This window comes from Leptosomus discolor, chromosome 9, assembly GCF_034619465.1.
Source record: "Leptosomus discolor isolate bLepDis1 chromosome 9, bLepDis1.hap2, whole genome shotgun sequence".
Taxonomy (NCBI): Eukaryota; Metazoa; Chordata; class Aves; order Leptosomiformes; family Leptosomidae; genus Leptosomus; species Leptosomus discolor.
Window position 1 is genome coordinate 10,507,181 of NC_141399.1, and position 20,105 is coordinate 10,527,285.

The window sequence follows — 20,105 nt, forward strand, 5'->3', positions numbered from 1 at the left end:
CCCCCCTTATCAGGAGAATAAAGCTCTTACTGCCTCTTATTACCAAAGTCAAAAACCCTGCAATGTACAAAGAGGGGGAGGCAAAATATGGCAAACACACCCCCGAGACAGGCCTTCTGAGGGAGAGACGGGATGGAAAGCTCCCACCTTAGAAATCCAGACCTGCTTTTACATCCCCAAAGAGCTGTGGTCCACACAGCCCAGAGAGCAAAGTGGCTGTGGTGAGGGACACTGTGACAAGAGCTTCACGGGAGAACGGGACCGATTCATCAAAACGGGCATCAACTCTCTTACTCCCAACAGCACGCGAGTTATTAATGCAATTCCTCATTATGCTATAACTATGATAAAGTGCCCATGATAAGCAGAAATGGCTATACAAAATTGAGTAAAAACACAGAATTTGAGTGTCTTGACTTGAACATCATCAGAAACAGCACTACAGTTAAAATTATGTACAAAGTCACCAGATAACTGGCTGACAAACCAGGTAACAATACTTAGCAGCTACGAGTATTTAGGCTCTGTGTTCCCTCCATCCCTACCCCTTTAGCTGGTACAAATACTTGCCATTTTTTTGTCAGCCATAACGCAGTTTTCGGAGCACAAGCTTTTTCTATACTGAGGACAGTTGAATCAACTGATTAATGTAAAAAGGAACAAAGTACATCAGTAGTGGAAGAGAAAGAAGCCCTACCAGAGCATCTGAACTACTCTGCAGCGTGGAAAAACATGGTCTGGTGGCGGGGGGAGGTGGGGTGGTGTTTGGTTGATTGGTTTTGGTTTTTTAACTATTTTTCATAGTTTCAGAAGACAAAAAAAAAAACAACAACAAAAACCACAAAACAGTATTCTGTATTTCACATTTTTATTAGCTTCTTGCTGGCAGGCATTACACTTGGGAATAATATTGCACCAGGCATTAAAAATATGAATTCTACCACAGGGACATTTTGCATTTAGAATCCAATATAAATATTTCTAATCATATTTCCATGGCTACAGATAATATTTGGTTGCTTGATTTATATGCATAGAAAGAAACAGTTGTCATAACTGTAAGAAACTGTACTTATCAAGTACTTTTAAAGGGCGGGATTTGTTTTCCTAGAATATTACAATACTGTTTATTGATTTAGAAACTAGATTAGTCTACACGATAGCAGCTTTTCCCCCACTGCATTTTAAATTCTTTTTGTTCTTGCTCCCAGTGTTGTAGCATTAGATGGATTAGAAACCATTTAAACGGAGGTAATTTTAGCACTTTAAAATTGCGTCAGACAATTGTGTTAATGACACAAAACACCCTATTGTACTAATTCTTCGGACTCCCTCTTTCAAACAAAAAGGTGTCTTGACCGAACAGGCACATGCATGGTTTTTTTCTGAACAGGACAAAAGGACAGAGCTGCTAGAGAACGAAACTCCTCCGGTCCTTACTGATAAACAATAAATAGTCGTATAAAAAAAAGCCCACATTGTTGCTTTAGTCAAAATCCAGACTCTCTCGGGTTTACTGTCCAACTAAGTTGCTAATCACTGAAGTGGCTCCTGCGGAGTCAGAATCAGTCGTCTGTTTTCCGTGCCAGTCTGCAGAAAGTCCAGTTATGCTCCACTGTGTTCTCATTGGCACGCTCGCTCATATGATGGACTCTGGTGTTCCTGATCGTGAAGCCTTGCTTTGTGATGTACTCCATCAGATGCACTCGGAGCGACACTTCCTGGTGGTAATCGCATGGCCCAAAAGTGAAGGACACCTGGCAGTCCCTGGTGTCCATCATATGCTTATTCCACTTGGTGAAGTGGTTTGAAATGCCTTCCAGTAACGAATGGACTTTTGTCGTGATGGTGAGCTGCGTGATGATGACAGCCACCGGGTTGGAGTACTTGGAAAGCTTCCGGGTGCTGGAGAGCTCCACCACCTCCTCAAAGGTATCCACGGGATACAGCGGCTTAGGGTCATTAAGACACTGAATGAGCGGTTCGATCTGATAGAAGTCTGCTTCCTTCCGCAGCAGGTCGAACTCCTTGAAGTCCAGTGGCAAAGTGAGCTCTGAGGTCCTTAAAAAGTTAAGAACATAACGGAAAAGTGGTCCATCTCTGTCAATAAAGTAATTGCCCTGAGAGTCCCTGGCAGTGGGGAAGTCTCCCCTGAACATGGCCCCAAGCATTGAGTCAGGATATCTCGTTAGAGTTGTGAGGGATGTCGTATACATGTGTCCACCCACATTTAGCGTGACTGGATCAGTCATCTAGAAAGAGAGAAATTGCAGAGTTTATCAAGCCACCACCAGAAGATTCGATCACCTCACTGACACACATGGCAAACGCTGTCTGACAACTGCAGACTCTGGAGAGAATCGCGCTTCTCCCATTCGAAGCCTTTAAGCGGTGTTTAAACCCGAACAAACCCAAGCCACCTAGCAACGAGGCACAACTGGCAGCTAGACAGGATGATACTTAACATTCAGAACGCACATTTCCAGAATGCTTTAGAAATCTTAACAACTGAGCTACTGTCACAAGTTTTGCATTTGGGCAACAAGTTTTTTCCTATTCTACAGATGGGGAAATGAGAACAGAGAGATTTCCTGAAGAACAAGTTAGTCTGAATGAGGCCCATCAGTGTTCCTTACTTTCACAATCTGTCTCTCATTCTAGAACAAAAAAAAACCCAACAAAACAAAAACCAAAAAACCACCAAAAAAAATCAGCTGAACAAGTCTTAAGCCTATTTCTCTCCCTCAAAAGAGGATGACGGTGCAAGTTAGACACAGCACCAAGAGCTCACAATCAAAATAATACCCGCTCTGCTTAAGAGGCATCATTAAAACAAGAAAACAAAAAGAGAACTTTCAGCTTTTAAGTCTAAAAAGAAATATTTATTGGCAAATTAGCATGCTGTGTAGAAGCAGGGGGGACAGAGCACAAACCAGTCTGCATCAGCTTGCAGATAGCACACAAGGAAGCAAGAGAGAACGGAACATAAATCCCATCTGGCCACCAACCCTAACAACCAGGACGGAGGCCAGCCAGAGAAGAGAGACATATGCATGGCAGCAGAATGTTTAGAGAAAGAGAAGTGGAGAAAAAGATGCGTTTGTCTAGTTTGAGACAGGGTTTACAAGAAAAAATATTTCTCTTTATAAATAAAACGACAAAGTCCTTAAAATTATATGCAGGAAGCACAAACTATTTTCAGCCTTTGTGTGTTAGGACAGTGGTAACAGTGAGCTTAAGGCGTCAGTGAAGTACTCACTGATTGTGCCCAGGAAATACAAATCTGAGCTCTCCCCACGAACAGTACGCAAGCTGAAGTGCTCTACGGAATGTAAGGAAGCTGTTGTAACACGCACAGTCGTTCTTCTCACATGACCCAAGCTCTAGATCTACACAAGACAGACCTGGAAGGATTCCTACTGCGAGATCCTGAAAGCCCAGTTGCACCGCGCAGCACACACTCACACAGGCTCACTTACCATATATCCCCAGTCTCCATTATCCATCTGTTCAATTGCTTGAACCGTGGTATTCCAAGTTTAACAGAAGGCTGCTGAAAGGATACGCGACCCACCTCCTATTATCTCCCTGCAGGAAAAAGCACACGCACAAACACAACAAAGAACAAAACAAGGCAGACCATCAGTACCTACAACCACTGAGAGGAATGCTTTCTAATCAAAGGCAGGCTCTCTGCCAGAAGAGCGTTCAGCTACCAGGCCACATCAGCAGAAGCATCTACAGACGAGCTTTTCCCTCCTTCTCCCTTCATGCTGCCCACAGGACTGCCCCGGGAGCACACCCGTCATCACTCCACCGGCTGCTTGAGCATCAGTTTTGTTAAATAACAAGCAATGTGCCTCTGAGGATAATATATGTTCACAAATGGACTACCTTTCACCTGGGAAACTGTGAAAACTTTCAAAGACAGCTGTCCTCCCAATTAAAAAAGTTTATTTAGCCACCACTGAGGTCATACATGTGATCCATTAATATTAGTCAAAATTCCCATGCTCCAGCTTCAAACTGCACAGAAGAATAAATCAAGCATGAAAGTCAATGAACAGTAAGAAGAAAAAAAAACACCTCACTGCACTTTTTAAATAATAATTAATAATTCAGTAGTAGAGAACTGCAATTGATAGCAAGAACATTAATTTACAGACAAAGCGTATGAATGGACTTCACAGACACATAGACACTCCCAAAAGAAATCTCTCTAGGGACAAGCCAGGGGACATCACACATGTTTGCAACAACGCTCCAACAGCAGCAATCTGAGAAGCGGTTCATGCCGTAACTTCCCAGAAGATGCTGAAGCGCTGACTTGCATAACAAGGGGACTCTCTCCACATGACCACAACAAGGGAAATCCACAGCCCCAGTTGCGCAACTCAGGGGCGGGGAGAGTGAATGACCCCAGACACCAGTGGATGGAGATTTTCCAAAGGTGGCCTGTCAACCATGCCAAGTGGTGCATGGACAGAGAAGCCAGTTGTCAGTGAGCCTTTATCCCTACCAAGAGCCTGCCTCTCTGCTAGAACTGCTGAAAATTTAGGTCAGTCTGTTTTAAGTAGGGTACAGCTTCTCAGCTTTGTTTATTTTTACATCTTAAAGACCACACCGTTACCAAGACTTCTGCTCCCATCCTCTTTACTAGCAAACTTCAACGCACAGTCACCCAGCTAAAAGCAGCACAAAGATTTAGCTGAGCCAGAGCTCTACGCTCCAGAACAACTGAAGGTTCGCAGTTAATTCCTAACCAAAAAGATTACTTGCCCTTCTCATTCCTAGCAAACGAGGTCGGTCTCATGCACCACAGAACAAGGCAGCACATCCCACCCCTCTGGGCTCTGCTACCCTGCCCAAACTCACAGCATCCAGCGGGTCAGGACTTCAGGGGCCAGCAGCACGAGCACAGCCTCAGCTGCATCTCAGATGTATTAAAGAACAGAAAAATCAAAATCAGTATATGAAAATCGTGAGGTCAGACAACAGAAGACTAAGGAATACTAAGATACAGAACTAGTCATACCAGGATCCTATTTTTACAAATTAGAGACGGAACATGCCTCAAGAAAGTACATTAAAGCACACCCCCCCGCGACAGCAGACGAACCTGGAATGCCAGCTCTTCTGCCAGTCTCTGTAATTTTATTTTTTTTTAACTGTTCACAAATCAAAAAGGGAATTCATTCTGGTTCTCTTTATTTGGAATTGTCATTCAAGTACAGCTCATAACTTTTCTCAATAGGCCAGACCTTTTAAATTCCAGCACTTATAGGTGTTATTCTGGTCAACTGTAACACCAGTATAACTGCAGATGCATTAGAACCACAGGAGAGACTGGTTCATGTTTCTGATATTCAAGGAACATGTTCACTTGAAAGTGAAACAATGCAGCCAGCCAGAAACTTCACTGGTAATCATGATAAAAACAGATCTGCGGTCTTAATAAAATTAACTGGAATTATACATTCAGAATATTTCAAAGACAGACAGATGTCCACCAGAGTTAATTAAACTGGTGGACAGATACTATGTTATTTTGGTCAGCATCTAAGTCCACAGTATGGATGAATCAAGAGTTTCTTTATCAGAGAAGGAAACAGATGACATCGCCTTTCTGTACGAGGGCATGAACTAATCTTTGATCACAGCACTGCTATGTAACACCGGAGTGAATAATTGATGAGAGCAATTAGCCCAAACAAACCCAGCCCTCAACATATAAGCAGCATCGAGAAGTCTCACCGACCCAGAGCCACTAGGCACGCACAAACCTCCCTGGCAAAGCCAGTGCTGGAGTGAGATGCACAACGCGAGGGGACGACACCGGGAGGCCACCCCAAAGGGCCTGAGCGCAATCACAACCACCCGCTGCTTCCCTCCCCAGCCTGGGGGCTCTGAATTTCTAGACAACTTCACAGGCAAGAATACCTCCTCTTGGGTACAACCTGAGATAAGGACTAGCAAGCTGCATCACAGCAAGGGTGGGGACATACACCCTCCGTGACACAGGCCCTTTCAACCATGCTTTAAAATCTTCCTGAATGAAAACCAGTGATGCATTGGTGAGGGTGGGCAGACACTCGCTCCATCCCTACCCCGGCACGGGCAGCCTCAAGCCAGCTCTTGTCCCTGTGCCACACAACAGCACGCCGCGCACGGGGACAGCCTCGCTAGCGTGGCTACTTCACGTCCAGGCAGCAGGCGACAGACGACCTGCCGCCACATCCCTTGACAGCCTGCCTTTAACAACCATAAGAAACACTCATTTAAGATTAAATTCATCCAGACAAACGGCTGACACGCAATAAGCCAAACAGGATATCGTTCTCTGGGGAGAGCAGAAGTGCACTGACTGTGTCAAACCACAGTCCTTCGTTACGCTGCTTCTGCGAGCGGGGAGAAGAGACACAGCACCGACACGGTCACCACAGCTGCTGCCACAGCCCAGCACCAGGCACATCCGAAACTAGAAAGGCACCATGGGAAGAGAGTACCTTTGAAGAAAAGCTCTCAAGTCATCATATTATACTTAATACACCAAATTGGATACCTGCATTTATAAAAAGCTCACTCTTATTTCATATGTTATGACTCAGAAGATTACAAGGCTATTCACCAGCAACACTGCTGCAACAGGTAGTGCCACTAACTTCAGCAGGGCTTCTGCCAGAACAGCGCTGTGAACGTGCAACCATTTTGCAAGCCAAAATTCAGAGAAAGCAAATGAGAGTCAGCTGAATGTCTGCATCCGTGAGCACGACACGGGCTCAGGCCAGGCCAGGGGACGTCAGCAGCACTGCCAAGCATCTGCACTGCTGGGACCACACGCATTGCGCTTGGTCAAGGCCACAGGCTACACACTGCACCTGGAGAAAACCACTGCCCTGGTGTCACATGCAGTGACTTGAAGGAGGAGCAGAAATACACCTCTCAGTTAAAAGTCAAGAGGCACACACCACCTGACTTGCTCTGAATGTATTCCATCTAGTTTTTCCAACAAAAGAATTAAAAGGATTTACCTGTGGCACTAGTCTTTAATCTGTACTCCACCAAACCGTACAGCAAGACGATAGTCTGCAAAGCAAACCCATGAGGCTCCAGCACCACGCTACCCTAACCAAGGGAGCAAGGAGGAGGTAAGCTCTTAGAGCGACCAATTACCAAGTCCTGCAGTAACTCAGCAGATCAGCTTCACTCAAGAAAGCATCCATCATCTTCTACACATCAAGTTTATAATGACTAATACACTTTATTAAAAATTAACTTAGTTCTTGCTTTACTTTAGTTGCTTTTTACTAGTACTTAGTCTTCACTTCAGGCAGGAGGGAAAAATGCTCACGCCAGCCACTCAGCATTTTCACTCCTTTATGTCTAATTGCTTCACTATAAATTCCAAGCTCTTGAAGTTTCCTTCCCTCCCCTGAGGACTATGACATCCTGATTTAAGCTCAAGTTCCAGACTTTTATTTTAATTGCTACTTGTTTGACAAGCCCACATCATGATATCACTTTGGCCTTCCTCTCATGAGAGCCCAAGGAAGACATCTGTGTCTAGCCCGGTCCTGCTGGCCCCGTGCTGCTGCAACAACCCAAGGTACCCAGACTTTCGGGACCCGTGACAGTGATTGGGTTTTACCCATGCATTTTGCTTCTCTGAAACTAACTGGTAGTTGCCTGCTTGTGGAAACGTGTCTCCAAACAGGTTTGGAGGAAGACAGCTGCAAGAAACCCTGAGCTCCCTGCACACACCAGCGGGGCTCAGCACATGCACAGACCTAGGAGCGACAGCAAGTCAGGGGCAGAAATCCTCCCTGGCAGCCCAGGCCAGAGAGGGGCCCGGGCCTGCAGCAGGAGCCGGGAAGTGCCAGTTTCCATCACAGAGGAGCCAGAGAGCTCATAGTGGAAGAACTCTCCCCAGGATCACAATGATTCAGCAAAGACGCTGGAAAAGAACCCAGACATTTTGCCTCCCCCCTCTGCAACTGACCCAAGAGCCCACACCCTTGCCTCCACCCCAAACCAGTGTCCCAGCGCTGCTGCCTCTCCCCAGTGGGGCAGGAGGACCCACTCCCCTCCCAGCATGGGGCAGGACCCACACACCCCAGACTCTCCCAGTCAGAGATCACCGCGGGGCATCCCAGTTCCCACCCCGGCACCCTCCCCGCTCCTTCCCCCAGCCCAAGCGGGAACAGGACCCGGGCACCAGCTGTCCCACCCCCACCCGTACACCAGGGCCCCGCCACCCCGCCCCGCAGCCCACTCCCAGCACCGACAAGTCCCCGGGAGCCCAGCCCCGCACCCTGCCCCTCATCCCCACCCGGGACGCGGACATTCCGCCTTCACGCGCTCCCCCACAGAGGGTGCGGGCACCCCGCCCCACACGGACCGCGGGCGCCCGGCCCCTCACCGCTGCCCCGGAGCAGGGCAGGCCCCGGGCGCCCAGCCCCGCACCCCCCCGCCCCGGGGCGGCCCGGCCCAGCCCGGCACTCACGGGCGCAGCTCCCGGCGCTGAGGCAGAGCCCGGCGGCAGCGGCGGGGACGACTGAGCGCGAGCCCGGAGTTGAGCCGCCGGCGCGGGCGGAGGCGGAGCGAGGGTGTGTCCTAACCAAGCCACGCCCCCAAGCCACGCCCCCTCTGCTCGGTACGGCGGGGAGGGAGCGAGAGCCGCCGGGCCGCGAAGCGTCTCAGCGCCGCCCCCGTTCACCTCAGGGCCGCCCGCCGGCTGGCCGCGCTCGGCGCCCGCCTCGGCCCTGCGGCCCCGTGCCCGGCCGCGGCGTCACCGAGGGGGTCGGGAGGGCTCCGGCCCGGGCAGCCCCGTCGCCAAAAGGCGAAGCCGCGGTCGCGGCGCTTGAGCCCGAGCCATGCGCCTCCCCGTCAGCGTAGGGCGGGCGCACGGTTATCCCCGGCAGGCCCAGCCGCCGCTGCCGCCGCCGTTACGGGGTACCGGAAATGGCGTACAACTACCGCGCCGCCCGCCGTCGCCGGTTCTCGCGAGAGTTCGGGGGGGGCGGGGCGAGTCCGCTGGCAGGGCGCGCGGGGGCGGGGCCTGGTCGTGCGCGGCGCCCCGCTCCCTCCGCGCTAGAGGACACGGCCAAGATGGCGGCGTCTGCGGCGGTCTTGCGGCACCTGGCGCCCGTGGGCGCCCGCCTCCCCCGCCTCCCGCCGCAGGGCCGCGCCGCCGGGCGGCTGCTCCAGCAGCGCAGGGGAATCCGCCTCTCCGCGCCCGCCGCCATCCAGGTAGCGGGGCCGCCGCGGGGAGGGCTGCCCCGAAGGAGGGGTTGGGGGAAGAGGGGCTCGTCTCCATCGGGGGAAGCGTCCGGCCCCGGGGGTGCGAGGCGGCCCCGGGGCGGGTGGGCGGTGAGGTGACTCGCCGCGTCCCCGGCGTGTGGGGAGCCTGGCGGCTGCGGGCCGTGCCCCCGCCCTGCCCGACTGCCGGTGTCTCGCAGGTGACGGTGCGGGACGCGCTGAACCAGGCGCTGGATGAGGAGCTGGAGCGGGACGAGCGTGTCTTCCTGCTGGGCGAGGAGGTGGCTCAGTACGATGGTGCCTACAAGGTACGTGGATGCTGTTACCGGGTCGGGAGAGGGGTTCAGGCTGGCCCTGACTCCCCTCTCCTGCCCTGCAGATCTCCAGGGGTCTCTGGAAGAAGTACGGGGACAAGCGGGTGATCGACACCCCGATATCAGAGGTAAGGGCTGCCCCGTCTCCTACCATGGCGATCCCTTCATCAGCCGCTCCCCTGGCGCTTAGCCCTTGGTTTCCTTCTCTTTCAGATGGGCTTCACAGGGATCGCTGTTGGTGCTGCTATGGTTTGTAAATTTGCATTCCTCTACTGCTGATTTAAAAATTTTAAATAGACTATTTTTATATAAAAACATACCAATATGTATTTTAATATACTCAATAGGCAGGGTTGAGACCAGTGTGTGAATTCATGACGTTCAACTTCTCCATGCAAGCGATCGACCAGGTTATAAACTCCGCTGCCAAGACCTGTTACATGTCTTCAGGATCCATCGCTGTTCCCATCGTCTTCCGGGGCCCCAACGGGGCATCAGCTGGAGTCGCCGCTCAGCACTCGCAGTGCTTCGCAGCTTGGTACGGGCACTGCCCGGGACTGAAAGTTGTTAGTCCTTGGAGCTCAGAAGATGCCAAAGGTCTGCTGAAAGCATCAATCCGGGACGATAATCCAGGTGAACACAGCAGTACTTAGCACTTGATCCTGAAAAGAATGTCTGGTTTCCCCTCCCACCCCATTTAAAACAGAACAAAAAAAAAGCTTGTTAAACCCTAAAACAGTTAAGGTTGCTTTACTGCAGCTTTAGGTACTTACAAAGGCACAGAAGTATTCTTTTCCCAACAGTCACTTGCCTGGCTAGCTGTAGGCTAGTTTTGTGCTGTTGCCAGCCACCTATCTTCAGTGCTAGTTCCAGTCAGGAAACTTAGAAGCATTTATGAATCTATTGTAAAGGGGTTAAAAAGGATGAAGATGAGTCAGGAGGAGTTCCTGCATACAGTGTCCATGCAAGTCATTTCTACAGATGGTGAAATTCAGATAATAAGTACAGAATGTCATTAATTAAAAGCAGGGCAACTTTTATCTTTATTTCTCACAAACATGGATACAAAATGTAAGACCTTTCTAAAATTAGCAATTCTACCATCATGTACCAAAAGTTAAATACCTGATCTCCTTTGAGAGTAATTGTAGACAATTTTTTAAATAATTCAGCATTGAAGTAAAGCCTGTGATTATTTTTTATTATTATTGCTTTTGCAAACGTACTGAAGTCCTTGTTGCCTGGAAGGGCTCAGTCTCTTGAGCTAGTCTGCTGCAGTACCGTTAACCACCAGTACAGCCCTCTGCCTGCAGAGGTACACATTAATCCAAGTATGTTTTCTTCTAGTTGTGATGCTGGAAAATGAATTGCTGTATGGTGTTCCCTTTGAAATGTCGGAACAGGCACAGTCAAAGGATTTCGTTGTTCCAATTGGAAAAGCTAAAATAGAAAGGCAAGGTAAGCTGCGAATGCGGTTTGTTTCCTTAATAACTGAACTGCTTGGGGACTTTCTGTAACCTCTTCACTATTCAGAATACTGCTGTCACGGGGCACAGAAAAGTACTTAGAAGTGTTAAATGTTCAAATGTTACTTTATCCAGTGATATACTTTATTGTTCTGTTGCTCCTATAAGGACAGATCACCGGATATCTCATCTAAAACTATACCCTTGCAAAGGATTTGTTCTGCAGTACAGAGCTTTTTTCCTCACCTTACTGCGTATTTTTTGTCAAAAATGCAAGAAGAGAGATCACTGTAGTATTTCAGCTCATTTGTTCATAATTTACCACTGAATTACATGAATGTTTGAAAAGGATAATCTGAAAACTGTATTAAATATCTCTTCAGTTCCCTGAATTAAAAGGTAAAGTTCGTATCGTAGCATAGTCCTCCTGCTACCACTCCTCATGCTATGTATGGGCATACTTAGCATTTCAAGTAAATGTAAGGAACTTAAACTTACAAGAGACTCCTAACATTACATTGAAAATAGCCTGAGGTCTAGAAAAAAAGCTTTAAATCTTAAGGTTTTTTCTTTTTTTAACATTTGTTTCTGTTCTAGGAACTCATGTTACACTAGTGTCACACTCAAGACCCGTTGGACACTGTTTGGAAGCAGCTGCTGTACTGGCCAAAGAAGGAGTAGAGTGTGAGGTGGGGGGGGTTGCTGTTGCTGTTCTCTTTCCCTGAAGTGGAGGAAAAAAAGCAGAGGGTCTCCTCATTCAGGCTTTGCAAAACTTCAGTGTATTAACTATAAGCTGCTTATATTTGTAAATGCCTTATCAGCATAGGCGTTTCGTGTTTCTGCATTTGACCTTTTCATCACAAAATTAAGGCAGAACTACTAACGATTTTCAGGTTGACCCAGCTGTACGGCAAGCAGAACAATGACAGTTTGTATAAGCATGGTTGTAGCTCAATACCTGGGATTTTCCAGGAGCCACCAGAAACTGTTCTGCACAGTCTCTGTCAGAATAAAAAGTTAGAAACTTTATTAAGTCTCGTCTTCAAAGTGAGACTAGATGAAAGTGCTGAAGGGCACTGTACCCGAACAGTGGTACCTGACGGGCTTAGATCATAGAAAAACTCACACAGCCCCTTTTCCCCCCCCCCAGGTTATAAACCTACGTACCATTCGACCAATGGACATTGAGACGGTGGAGGCCAGCGTTGTAAAGACAAACCACCTTGTAACTGTAGAAGGAGGCTGGCCGCAGTTTGGAGTAGGAGCCGAAATCTGCGCCAGGATCATGGAAGGTACCGAGTTTTGCAGTATACATGTTGATGTCATTCCCTAGTCTAAATCCTGACGACTTCTTGATAAAGCCAGATAAAGGCAAAGTCGGGGTTTTATATCTGAGGACCTTGAGCCTAGCTGTCTCGCTCTAGAGGTTTTCACAGGGTGGATCCAACTCGTCTTCTATTACGAGTAATTCTTATCCCAGGAACTTAACTGTGCGAGAAGCAGGGTGGAAACTTTTTGTCTAAACCATAGTGCGTGAATATAAAGGAGCAGGAACAGCTCTCTGAAATACTGCAGCCACAGGAACAAAACTGCTTAAATAGCTAAAGATTCAGAAGTTGAATTGACAGAAAACCGTAGTGCACAGCAACCTGACAACTGTCTTCTGTTTCAGGATCAGCCTTTAACTACTTGGATGCTCCAGCTGTGCGTGTTACTGGTGCGGATGTTCCTATGCCTTACGCAAAAATTTTAGAAGATAACTGCATACCTCAAGTGAAGGATATAATATTTGCAGTGAAGAAAACTTTGAATATCTAAGTTGTAAATACATGTTTTAAAGTCCAGCTTTACAGAGTATTAATGGTGTAGGGCAAGTTGTATGCATAACTTCTGTTGTATAGCTACATGAACTTTTGTACAGTGGGGAAAGTATAGTGGCCTCCCAGAGTATTTATATGGGGTTGCCCTCTAAGCCACGCTTCATGTAAGCAACAATGTGGTAACGCTTGTTTGTTCAACAGTGTGGGTGGGTTAGTGCTACTGTATGTGGAGAAATCCTGTTCTAAATTCAGTGAGGAAAAAATCCTCCATTTCTGCTTGGCTTGTAATTACCAGACTAGCTGTTACACTGGCTGCAGTGGTGGTTGGGTGAAGTGCAGTGAGGAAGAGGAGGCCCCGAGTGCAGCCCTGCAATGCTGTACAGCTCTCCAGGAGCCCATGGCCACAAGTCTTCTTAAAAGGGAACGACCAGACCGGAGCGGGTGAAGCCTTGCTTCCCCATTCAACAGGGAAGCGCAGCTCTCTGCACAAAGTGGCTTTGGAAGGCTGTGGTACGGGTTGAGAGATGGCCAGCGCATTTAGTGTGAAGAGTGCTCTGCTCCTGCAGGAAATCTTCTGCACAAAAGCTTATATACAGATCCTGATCCTTTTCAGAATGTGATGGGAAACATCTACCTTCTTCTTTACTGGCTGCCCCATACAGTGGTACAAAAAATACTTGCCCAGATGCTTTGGTTTCAGGGGTTGGTTGGTTTGTTTTTAAACCCATCACAGGGGTCAACAGCATGCTCAAACTGTAGTTCTTACAGTGCAAAATAAGGTGTTTTATTCAGACGCACTGAGCCTGGGTCTGAAGCCGCAGTTATGTAGATCGTGTTTGAAGAGCTGGGGAACAGGCGCAGCAGCCCTCTGGCAGACCACCAGCTACCAGGGTTTAGCTAAGGGGCTGGTCCTGGCAGGCACGGAGAGCTCCGCTCGGCTTGTGCAGCAGCTTCTGGTACAGCCTGAAAGCTGCCTGCAGGATCTGTGCAGCGGGGCTGGCTCTGTCGGCGGGCAGGCTGCCTTCCCGCTGCACGGCTGCAGAGGAGACACTTACCCTGAGCAGGCAGCAGAGCTCGGGTCCTATTTAATTGAAGGGCCAGGAATACCTTCCCGGGTGTTCCCTTTAGCAGAAGTGCTATCTTAGAAGTTCTTAGAAGTGGGGCTTGCAGGTGCAGTCCTCGCTGAATGTACCCACCACCACGCTGCTGCAGGAATTCCATTAACGTTTTAATAAAAATGACTGAATATCGTCACAGGTTACATGAAACTTTGTACAGACATTCTCTGCATAGTAACAAACACTGATGTACTTGAATTTAAAAAATGGATTATCTATAATCCTTTAAAGTGCAATTTGTTTTAAGGTTTTGAATCAAAAAGGATCTTTCAATAAAGTTTAAGTTCTAGAATTAACTTGAAGTAACTTTGCATTTAACTAAATCAAGAATAATATCCCAGTGCCCTATTAACTCCCATTTCAACTGTTTCCTCATTTAAAAACACTTTCCCTTAGAGTTACAGGTAGGATGGCCATTTAAACAAGTTTAATGAGACAGCAGTTTTATTCCACCAGCAAATACGACAGGAACAAGACTTAATTCTCCAGTTCCCTCACCTGTGCAGTATGCTTTAAGGGTTGGATTACCTAAACCAAAACTTGCTGATTCAATGCAGCAACAATTAAGATGAGTTACAAGTGCATGAACAGAGTTGAAAAACTGAGCAGACTAAAGCTACATTCCTGTAATTTGAATAAAAGGGTGGAAGAGCTAGAAAAAAAAAAAAAAGCATTAATTCACCATGATCATGGTCTTTCCTATTTTCAGATTTTTATTCAGCTATATAGAAGTTGCTGTACCCCTGAAAGTAGAGAACAAAGTTCTTGAAACCAAACAGAGAATGGAGTACTTATCACAGCATGGCAACGCAATTCAGACAGGGCAGTGCTGCTACTGAAGGAAAGCTGAAATGGGGGTAAACAGAGCTACAGCGTGATTGTGCTGGTGGATCAGTCGCTGCTCAGGAGGGTCTTGTTCCTCGGCAGCACAGGAGGGGGAGAGGGAATTCAATCCTGGTGTGACCAGCGGTCTCAGCTGATCCTGGGAGCGCTGTAGTCGCACGTCTGTGTTTTCTTCAGAGTTCCTTTCTGAAAGTTTTGAATGGAGCTGAGTAAGGCTCCTCGGCTTGCACTGACGTCGGGCTGCGGGCTTGGCTGCGTTGGCACCTCTGTACTTGGAGGAGGAGCTGCTGGTGGCAGGGGCGGCGGTGGCGGGGCTGGGGGTATCGATGATGCTCCTGTTGAGTTGAGGAGAGAAGATATAGTTTGATTACGTCAAGGAGGTCCTCCTGCAGAGGACTGCAGCTGCTTAGCTGGACTTGGTCAGTTCTGCACTAGTCACATCATTCCTTGAATGCCAGTGGAGTGTGAAGAACAGAATGGATTAAAAATGCCAAAGTGATCAAATCCCTCTATCTGCAGGTGAGTTGTGTCATCTGAGACACCTCTGAAATGAAGCCTGAAGTGCCTCAGTACTTGGGGATGCAAAACATGACTCAAATGTAATCTTGCACTGTGGGACATGGAGATGACTTAACAGAATTCCCAGCTTCAGCTTCTGGTTTTTTTTTGGTCCCCAGTGAAGCAGTTTGCTCTTTGGGTCATGAACAGTAACAAAGACTGGAAGCAAATCTCACTCCCTGCTCTTATTTACTTGACTAACTTTACATTCTTATGAAGGACCACACTGCTGTAGTATTTGTGAGGACTGCTTGGTCAGATGATAGTCCACTTTTCAAGTACTAACTGCAGATAGAGTTTTCTGGAAGTGTTTTACGCTTCCACAGCACTGTCAGACTCTCCAGACACGTTGTAACAAACACTTGTTTCACAGGTGGAATGAATCACAACCATCTGCCACTCACACCGCTCGCCTGCCTCTCATGTTCCCACCAGTCACCTTTGCACTCTGGCCCTGGCTTTCTACCCCAGTCACGTCTCATGCTTCTCATCATGCCTCAGCCTCCATGTCCTGACCCCCTGGGAAGCCAGAGCCCGCAGCAGTGCACGCAGACAGCTAGCCCAGCAGTGAGGGCCTGCGCGGAGGTGCTTCCTGGCAGCTGAGATCCAGGCAGGTGGCCTTATTTGCCCGAAGCTGCTCTCCCCAACACCCTGATCGTGTGCAACGCTGCTGCTGCACATTGCACCATCATTTCTACACAAATACAATCAAAGATCCAGGCAGGAGTAAGAGCAAAGGGCTTCAGAGGTGACCGCTTGCTCTTCCACGTGAAGGTGGCGTTTGCAGCCCATCACCAGCTATATGGGGAAGGATGGGCCTGTCTTGTCTTACATATTCTGAAATGAGTACGGGCGTAATGATTAGTATCTTAGAACTATTCAACAGTGTGTTTTAACCCTATCATCTAGATTGTGAGTTATTCAATAGTAAGACTAGAGAGACAAATGGCACCTATAGTCTAACACTTGCCCCCAGTAGCTCTAGCCTACAAAGAGGAACATACTGGTAAGTGGCAAGAACTATGATACCGAAGGATAATAAAGCAAAACAACACGAGACCAACCAAGAGACCACAGTTAGTGGAGTAGAAGTGCTTGCTGTGAAGTAAGCAAATACCAAGCAGTTGAAGGATATTATGCCACACGGACTCGAGGTATTCGATGAAGGATAAAGCTCAGCTATAGAAAACAAAAAGCAGGCAAAGTTCTTTCTGCTCCACTTTTCTCTCAATTCCTCACTAACACTTGCTTTCAGACTAACAAGTAGCAGTAAAAAAGTAACTGCTCTAATTAAAAAAAAAGCAGTTTTACTAGATGAAAGTTGTAGCTCAAAGTTCCCTCATTTTCTATTTCTATCAGTTTTTGAAGAGAGACTTTTGCCATATGGGAGCAAGCTCAAAATGTAGAGTATTCACACAAAGCATCCAATTTTGCCAGTGTACATTAATACATGCTGGGATTGTATCACTTCCAACTCTTCAGGAGAAATTCTCATTGGCATGAAAACCTTCTGTGACAACAAAACATGGAAGTACATATTGGGCTCATCTTCACTCTCCCCTCTTCCAGAGGAAATACTCAAGTCCTAGTAGAAATATCAGAGATCAACTGAAATAATTTAAGATGCCTGTTGCACATGGATCAACTGTTCTCTTAAATAATCAAAACATTATATAATGTTAGCACAAACTGAAATAAGTTGCATATCGGTGCCTTGGGGCCATCTAAGTTACCCAAATCTTTTCACACTAGCCAGAGATGTAAGAGAATTTATTATTAGAAATGCTGGAAAACCATCCCCTAGGTTAGAGTCCTCCTGTTTCTCATGTGTGTATGGACTGCCAGTAAAGCAAAACTTGACATTTTGCCAAAGGGAGAACAAGACCAAGAACAGTTCAAGAACTTTCGTGGTTAAAGTGGTCAGAGCAGAACACTGTACGAGTGGCATACCAACGCCATCACCAAACTGATCAGATGAACTGCTGTAAAAGAGCCAACGCCAGCTAATCATAAATGAAATGGCCTGAAAGAGGTGCAAGAACTGCAGAGAGCAGAGACAAGATGTTCGGCTTGAATCGCACGGTGAGGTTGAAGAGGCTAGGCGAGTAGTTTTATGAGATGCAATAGGCAATGACCATGAAAACAGCGGCCAGGACTCCGTATGGAATGCAAATACAATGGTAACACAGGCAGTAAAAGAAAGTACACAGCTGCCGGGGGGGGGGGGGGGGGGGGGGAGGGATGGGCAGAAAAAGCCACCAAGTGCTTGGATCACTAAGTATTATTAGGCCAAGATTCCATGTGTTACCTTCAGTTTTGGTTTATCTTACAATGGGGGTAGAAAAGACAGGAAAGTAGGGGGAGAGGCCACCTTCCTTCCTGGAAAATTGTTAAATTCCTCAGGACTCACTGTTACTGAAATTGAGCTGCTGACAACATCATACAGTTAAACTCTTGGGAGACTGATTACAGACAACACCACTCTTACACCTGAGCTCTCCCTTAGAAAAAATACGCACGTTTTAGAATGGTATCTGACCAGCTATGAGTGTTACATATCAAACCTATTAATTAAGAACATGATTCTGAAAATCTTCAAATCCATTCACTTCAGTTAGTCGATCAAAACTAAGCTGTCTTTCCCTTCTTGACACAAGCAGCGCAAAGGAAATCTTAGTTCACACTTGCATACTTATATGCAGTTACATCTACAGACTAAATTGTTCTGTCCAACAGTGAAATATTTTCCTGTATTTACTAGAAAAAAAAAAAACAACAAACCCACATTTGAGATGAGTGCTCAGTTATCACTAGAGCTTTCCAATACATATGTTGGAAAAAGTTGCCTGCAAACACACATTTTACTCATCCATGCAGTTGTAAGAATAAAACATTCAAACAAGAACTTACCAAGGGTTTTTTACAGGGACATTTTTGTTAAAAGAGTGTGTTAAAAGGAATAGGAAGTAAATCAGATGCTGTAAACTTGATGCCTGAATTGAAACAAAAACTTAATTATGAATTTAAAGTGACAGTAATTGTGCAAACAGCATTAAAAACTTGGCTGAGAATGGGATGCAAACAAAGAAAATCATTTTAGTGATAGAGTTTTTAAAGATGCTGTATTTCATTAAAATAATCCGTAAGAATGTTCAGATCTTTTTCTTCTATTCCCTCCCAATACTAAGCAAGTTCAAGATTTGCATTCAACTTTCCCATACAGAAACAGAGCATCTTTAAAGAGATAAATCAGCATTAGCTTACTTTTCCGAAAATTCACGTTCAAAATGATGCATGCTCTATTGAAGACAGCAGAGAAAGAGAGAGGACACAAGTTAATCATCCGGTTCTCGTGTCAAAGTAAGAAAAACAGATACGGTTAGCTGAAAAGTTAGTACAAAAATCAACACATTTTTATTCACTGACAAATACGAGGATAGCAGATTGACTATTTCATATTACAGATATAATACTCTGATTCTGAATAATGAACCACGATTTTCCATGCTATAAGCGTTATTAAACTTGATGAACAAATACAACGACATGCTTTCAGTTGCACATGCCATAATTCAAGCTTTACAGGATTGAAGTGCATTTAGAGAGAATTAGCAAGAAATCTGCAGGAAGATTAGCCACAGAAGACGAAATCCATTCAGTTCAAGGAACACTCCCTGTCGTATTAACACCTGTATTCACGCTTAGGCTGCATGGGTCAGAAACACCCAAGAAGAGCAGTTACTAAAGCATTCAAATTGTCTTACAGAAACGTGAAGGGCAGAAAAGATGCACCATATGGGTGTCTATGAAGCATGTCATATTGAAGGATTCAGAACAACTGGCACAGAAAAACACAGCTAAAGTTAAGTACAACTCTTTCACTTTATTCCCACAGGGAAGCCCAGGTAAGCAAAAAATGACACCCTCCAAACTTCTCTTTATTGTAAGAGAGCTCACTGGTATTTTATGGGCTTACTGGATTTAGAGAAGATGCTGTGAAGTTTTAAATAACCTATACCACAGTGTTCTGCATCTCTTCTGATCCTAGCCACAGCTCACAGCCACAAAGAAAAATAACAGATTTTCATGGAAGCACAGAATTGTGCAAGTAGAGAAAAAAAAGAATCAAACACTCAAGGGAGAATGTCAGAAACACAGGAAGTTACATCGGAATCACTTGATCTAAACAATGTATTTCAAAGATGTTATGAAGCTGAGTACCTGCAACAAAACCAGCCCAAAACATTCTGGCCAAGGAGAAGAGCCCACGAGAGCCTATGTTTCTAGTAGACACCTTCCCCCTCAAAGCAGGCCGTGCAGTCAATCCTGCAGCTGTCATCACAAAGGCAGCTGAAGCCAGCAATCATTTTATTTCTTAGTATGTTTTGCGTGGACTAGACGAAGCACTCTGCTGCAAGCTAAGTCTCACAAGGCCTTTGTTCAGAGACAAAGCACCTCTCAACATATGAGAACCCCTCTGAACAAGGTTCATTCCCCAGGGCATGTCATCCTGGAGCCCATTCCCCTTTGGTCAGTGTCTCTGGCTTTGCACATGCCCACACACTACGTTGATTCAGTTGGTTACAGGCCAGGACAAGGGCAAGAGCCTCTGTTGGGTACATTTTTCCATGTCAGCCTTCATTTTGCCATGGCATCATATCAGCAAGATGCTTTGAGATGCCATGACTCTAACACAACCACAACCAAACTAGTAAGACAGACTGAAAG

General features: G+C 46.6%; 3 protein-coding genes across 6 annotated transcripts in view; 1 reads left to right on the forward strand and 2 right to left on the reverse strand.

Moving 5' to 3' along the window:
- Window positions 1–851: 851 nt before the first annotated feature.
- On the reverse strand, window positions 852–8,525 carry KCTD6 (potassium channel tetramerization domain containing 6). Of its 3 annotated transcripts, none has more exons than XM_086470715.1 (3): window positions 8,504–8,525; window positions 3,480–3,588; window positions 852–2,252 (listed from the first exon to the last, which is right to left on the reverse strand). In XM_086470715.1, the coding sequence occupies exons 2-3, from the start codon at window positions 3,504–3,506 to the stop codon at window positions 1,566–1,568; spliced, it is 714 nt and encodes a 237-aa protein (XP_086326841.1). In that variant the 5' UTR covers window positions 3,507–3,588; window positions 8,504–8,525; the 3' UTR covers window positions 852–1,565. The 3 variants fall into 3 exon arrangements, with proteins under 3 accessions (XP_086326841.1, XP_086326840.1, XP_009953606.1); XM_086470714.1 differs by lacking the exon at window positions 8,504–8,525 and adding an exon at window positions 4,876–5,179; XM_009955304.2 differs by lacking the exon at window positions 8,504–8,525 and having other exon boundaries at window positions 3,480–3,806.
- A 583-nt stretch (window positions 8,526–9,108) lies between these two features.
- PDHB (pyruvate dehydrogenase E1 subunit beta) lies at window positions 9,109–14,790 on the forward strand. Its single transcript, XM_086469991.1, has 9 exons — window positions 9,109–9,249; window positions 9,459–9,566; window positions 9,638–9,700; window positions 9,786–9,821; window positions 9,920–10,205; window positions 10,920–11,030; window positions 11,636–11,727; window positions 12,189–12,330; window positions 12,711–14,790. The coding sequence occupies exons 1-9, from the start codon at window positions 9,109–9,111 to the stop codon at window positions 12,854–12,856; spliced, it is 1,125 nt and encodes a 374-aa protein (XP_086326117.1). The 3' UTR covers window positions 12,857–14,790.
- A 127-nt stretch (window positions 14,791–14,917) lies between these two features.
- Window positions 14,918–20,105, reverse strand: part of PXK (PX domain containing serine/threonine kinase like) — a 37,118-nt gene continuing 31,930 nt past the window's right edge. The window contains exon 18 of one of the 2 annotated variants that reach the window (XM_086469990.1): window positions 14,918–15,151. In XM_086469990.1, coding sequence (XP_086326116.1) covers window positions 14,949–15,151 — 203 coding nt within the window. In that variant the 3' untranslated portion in view covers window positions 14,918–14,948. Of the gene's footprint in view, window positions 15,155–20,105 lie in introns of both variants that reach the window. The other variant, XM_086469989.1, reaches the window with a different exon arrangement.

What these genes read in the sequence shown, in the direction of transcription:
- PDHB (XM_086469991.1), top strand. Translation starts at nt 9,109, where the DNA reads ATGGCGGCGTCTGCGGCGGTCTTGCGGCACCTGGCGCCCGTGGGCGCC. An exon ending in TCGCTGTTGGTGCTGCTATG is followed by an intron (nt 9,822 to 9,919) that starts GTTTGTAAATTT and finishes TATACTCAATAG; the next exon opens with GCAGGGTTGAGACCAGTGTG. An exon ending in CTGCGCCAGGATCATGGAAG is followed by an intron (nt 12,331 to 12,710) that starts GTACCGAGTTTT and finishes CTTCTGTTTCAG; the next exon opens with GATCAGCCTTTAACTACTTG.
- KCTD6 (XM_086470715.1), bottom strand. Translation starts at nt 3,506, where the DNA reads ATGGATAATGGAGACTGGGGATATATG. An exon ending in ATGGAGACTGGGGATATATG is followed by an intron (nt 2,253 to 3,479) that starts GTAAGTGAGCCT and finishes CTCTCTTTCTAG; the next exon opens with ATGACTGATCCAGTCACGCT.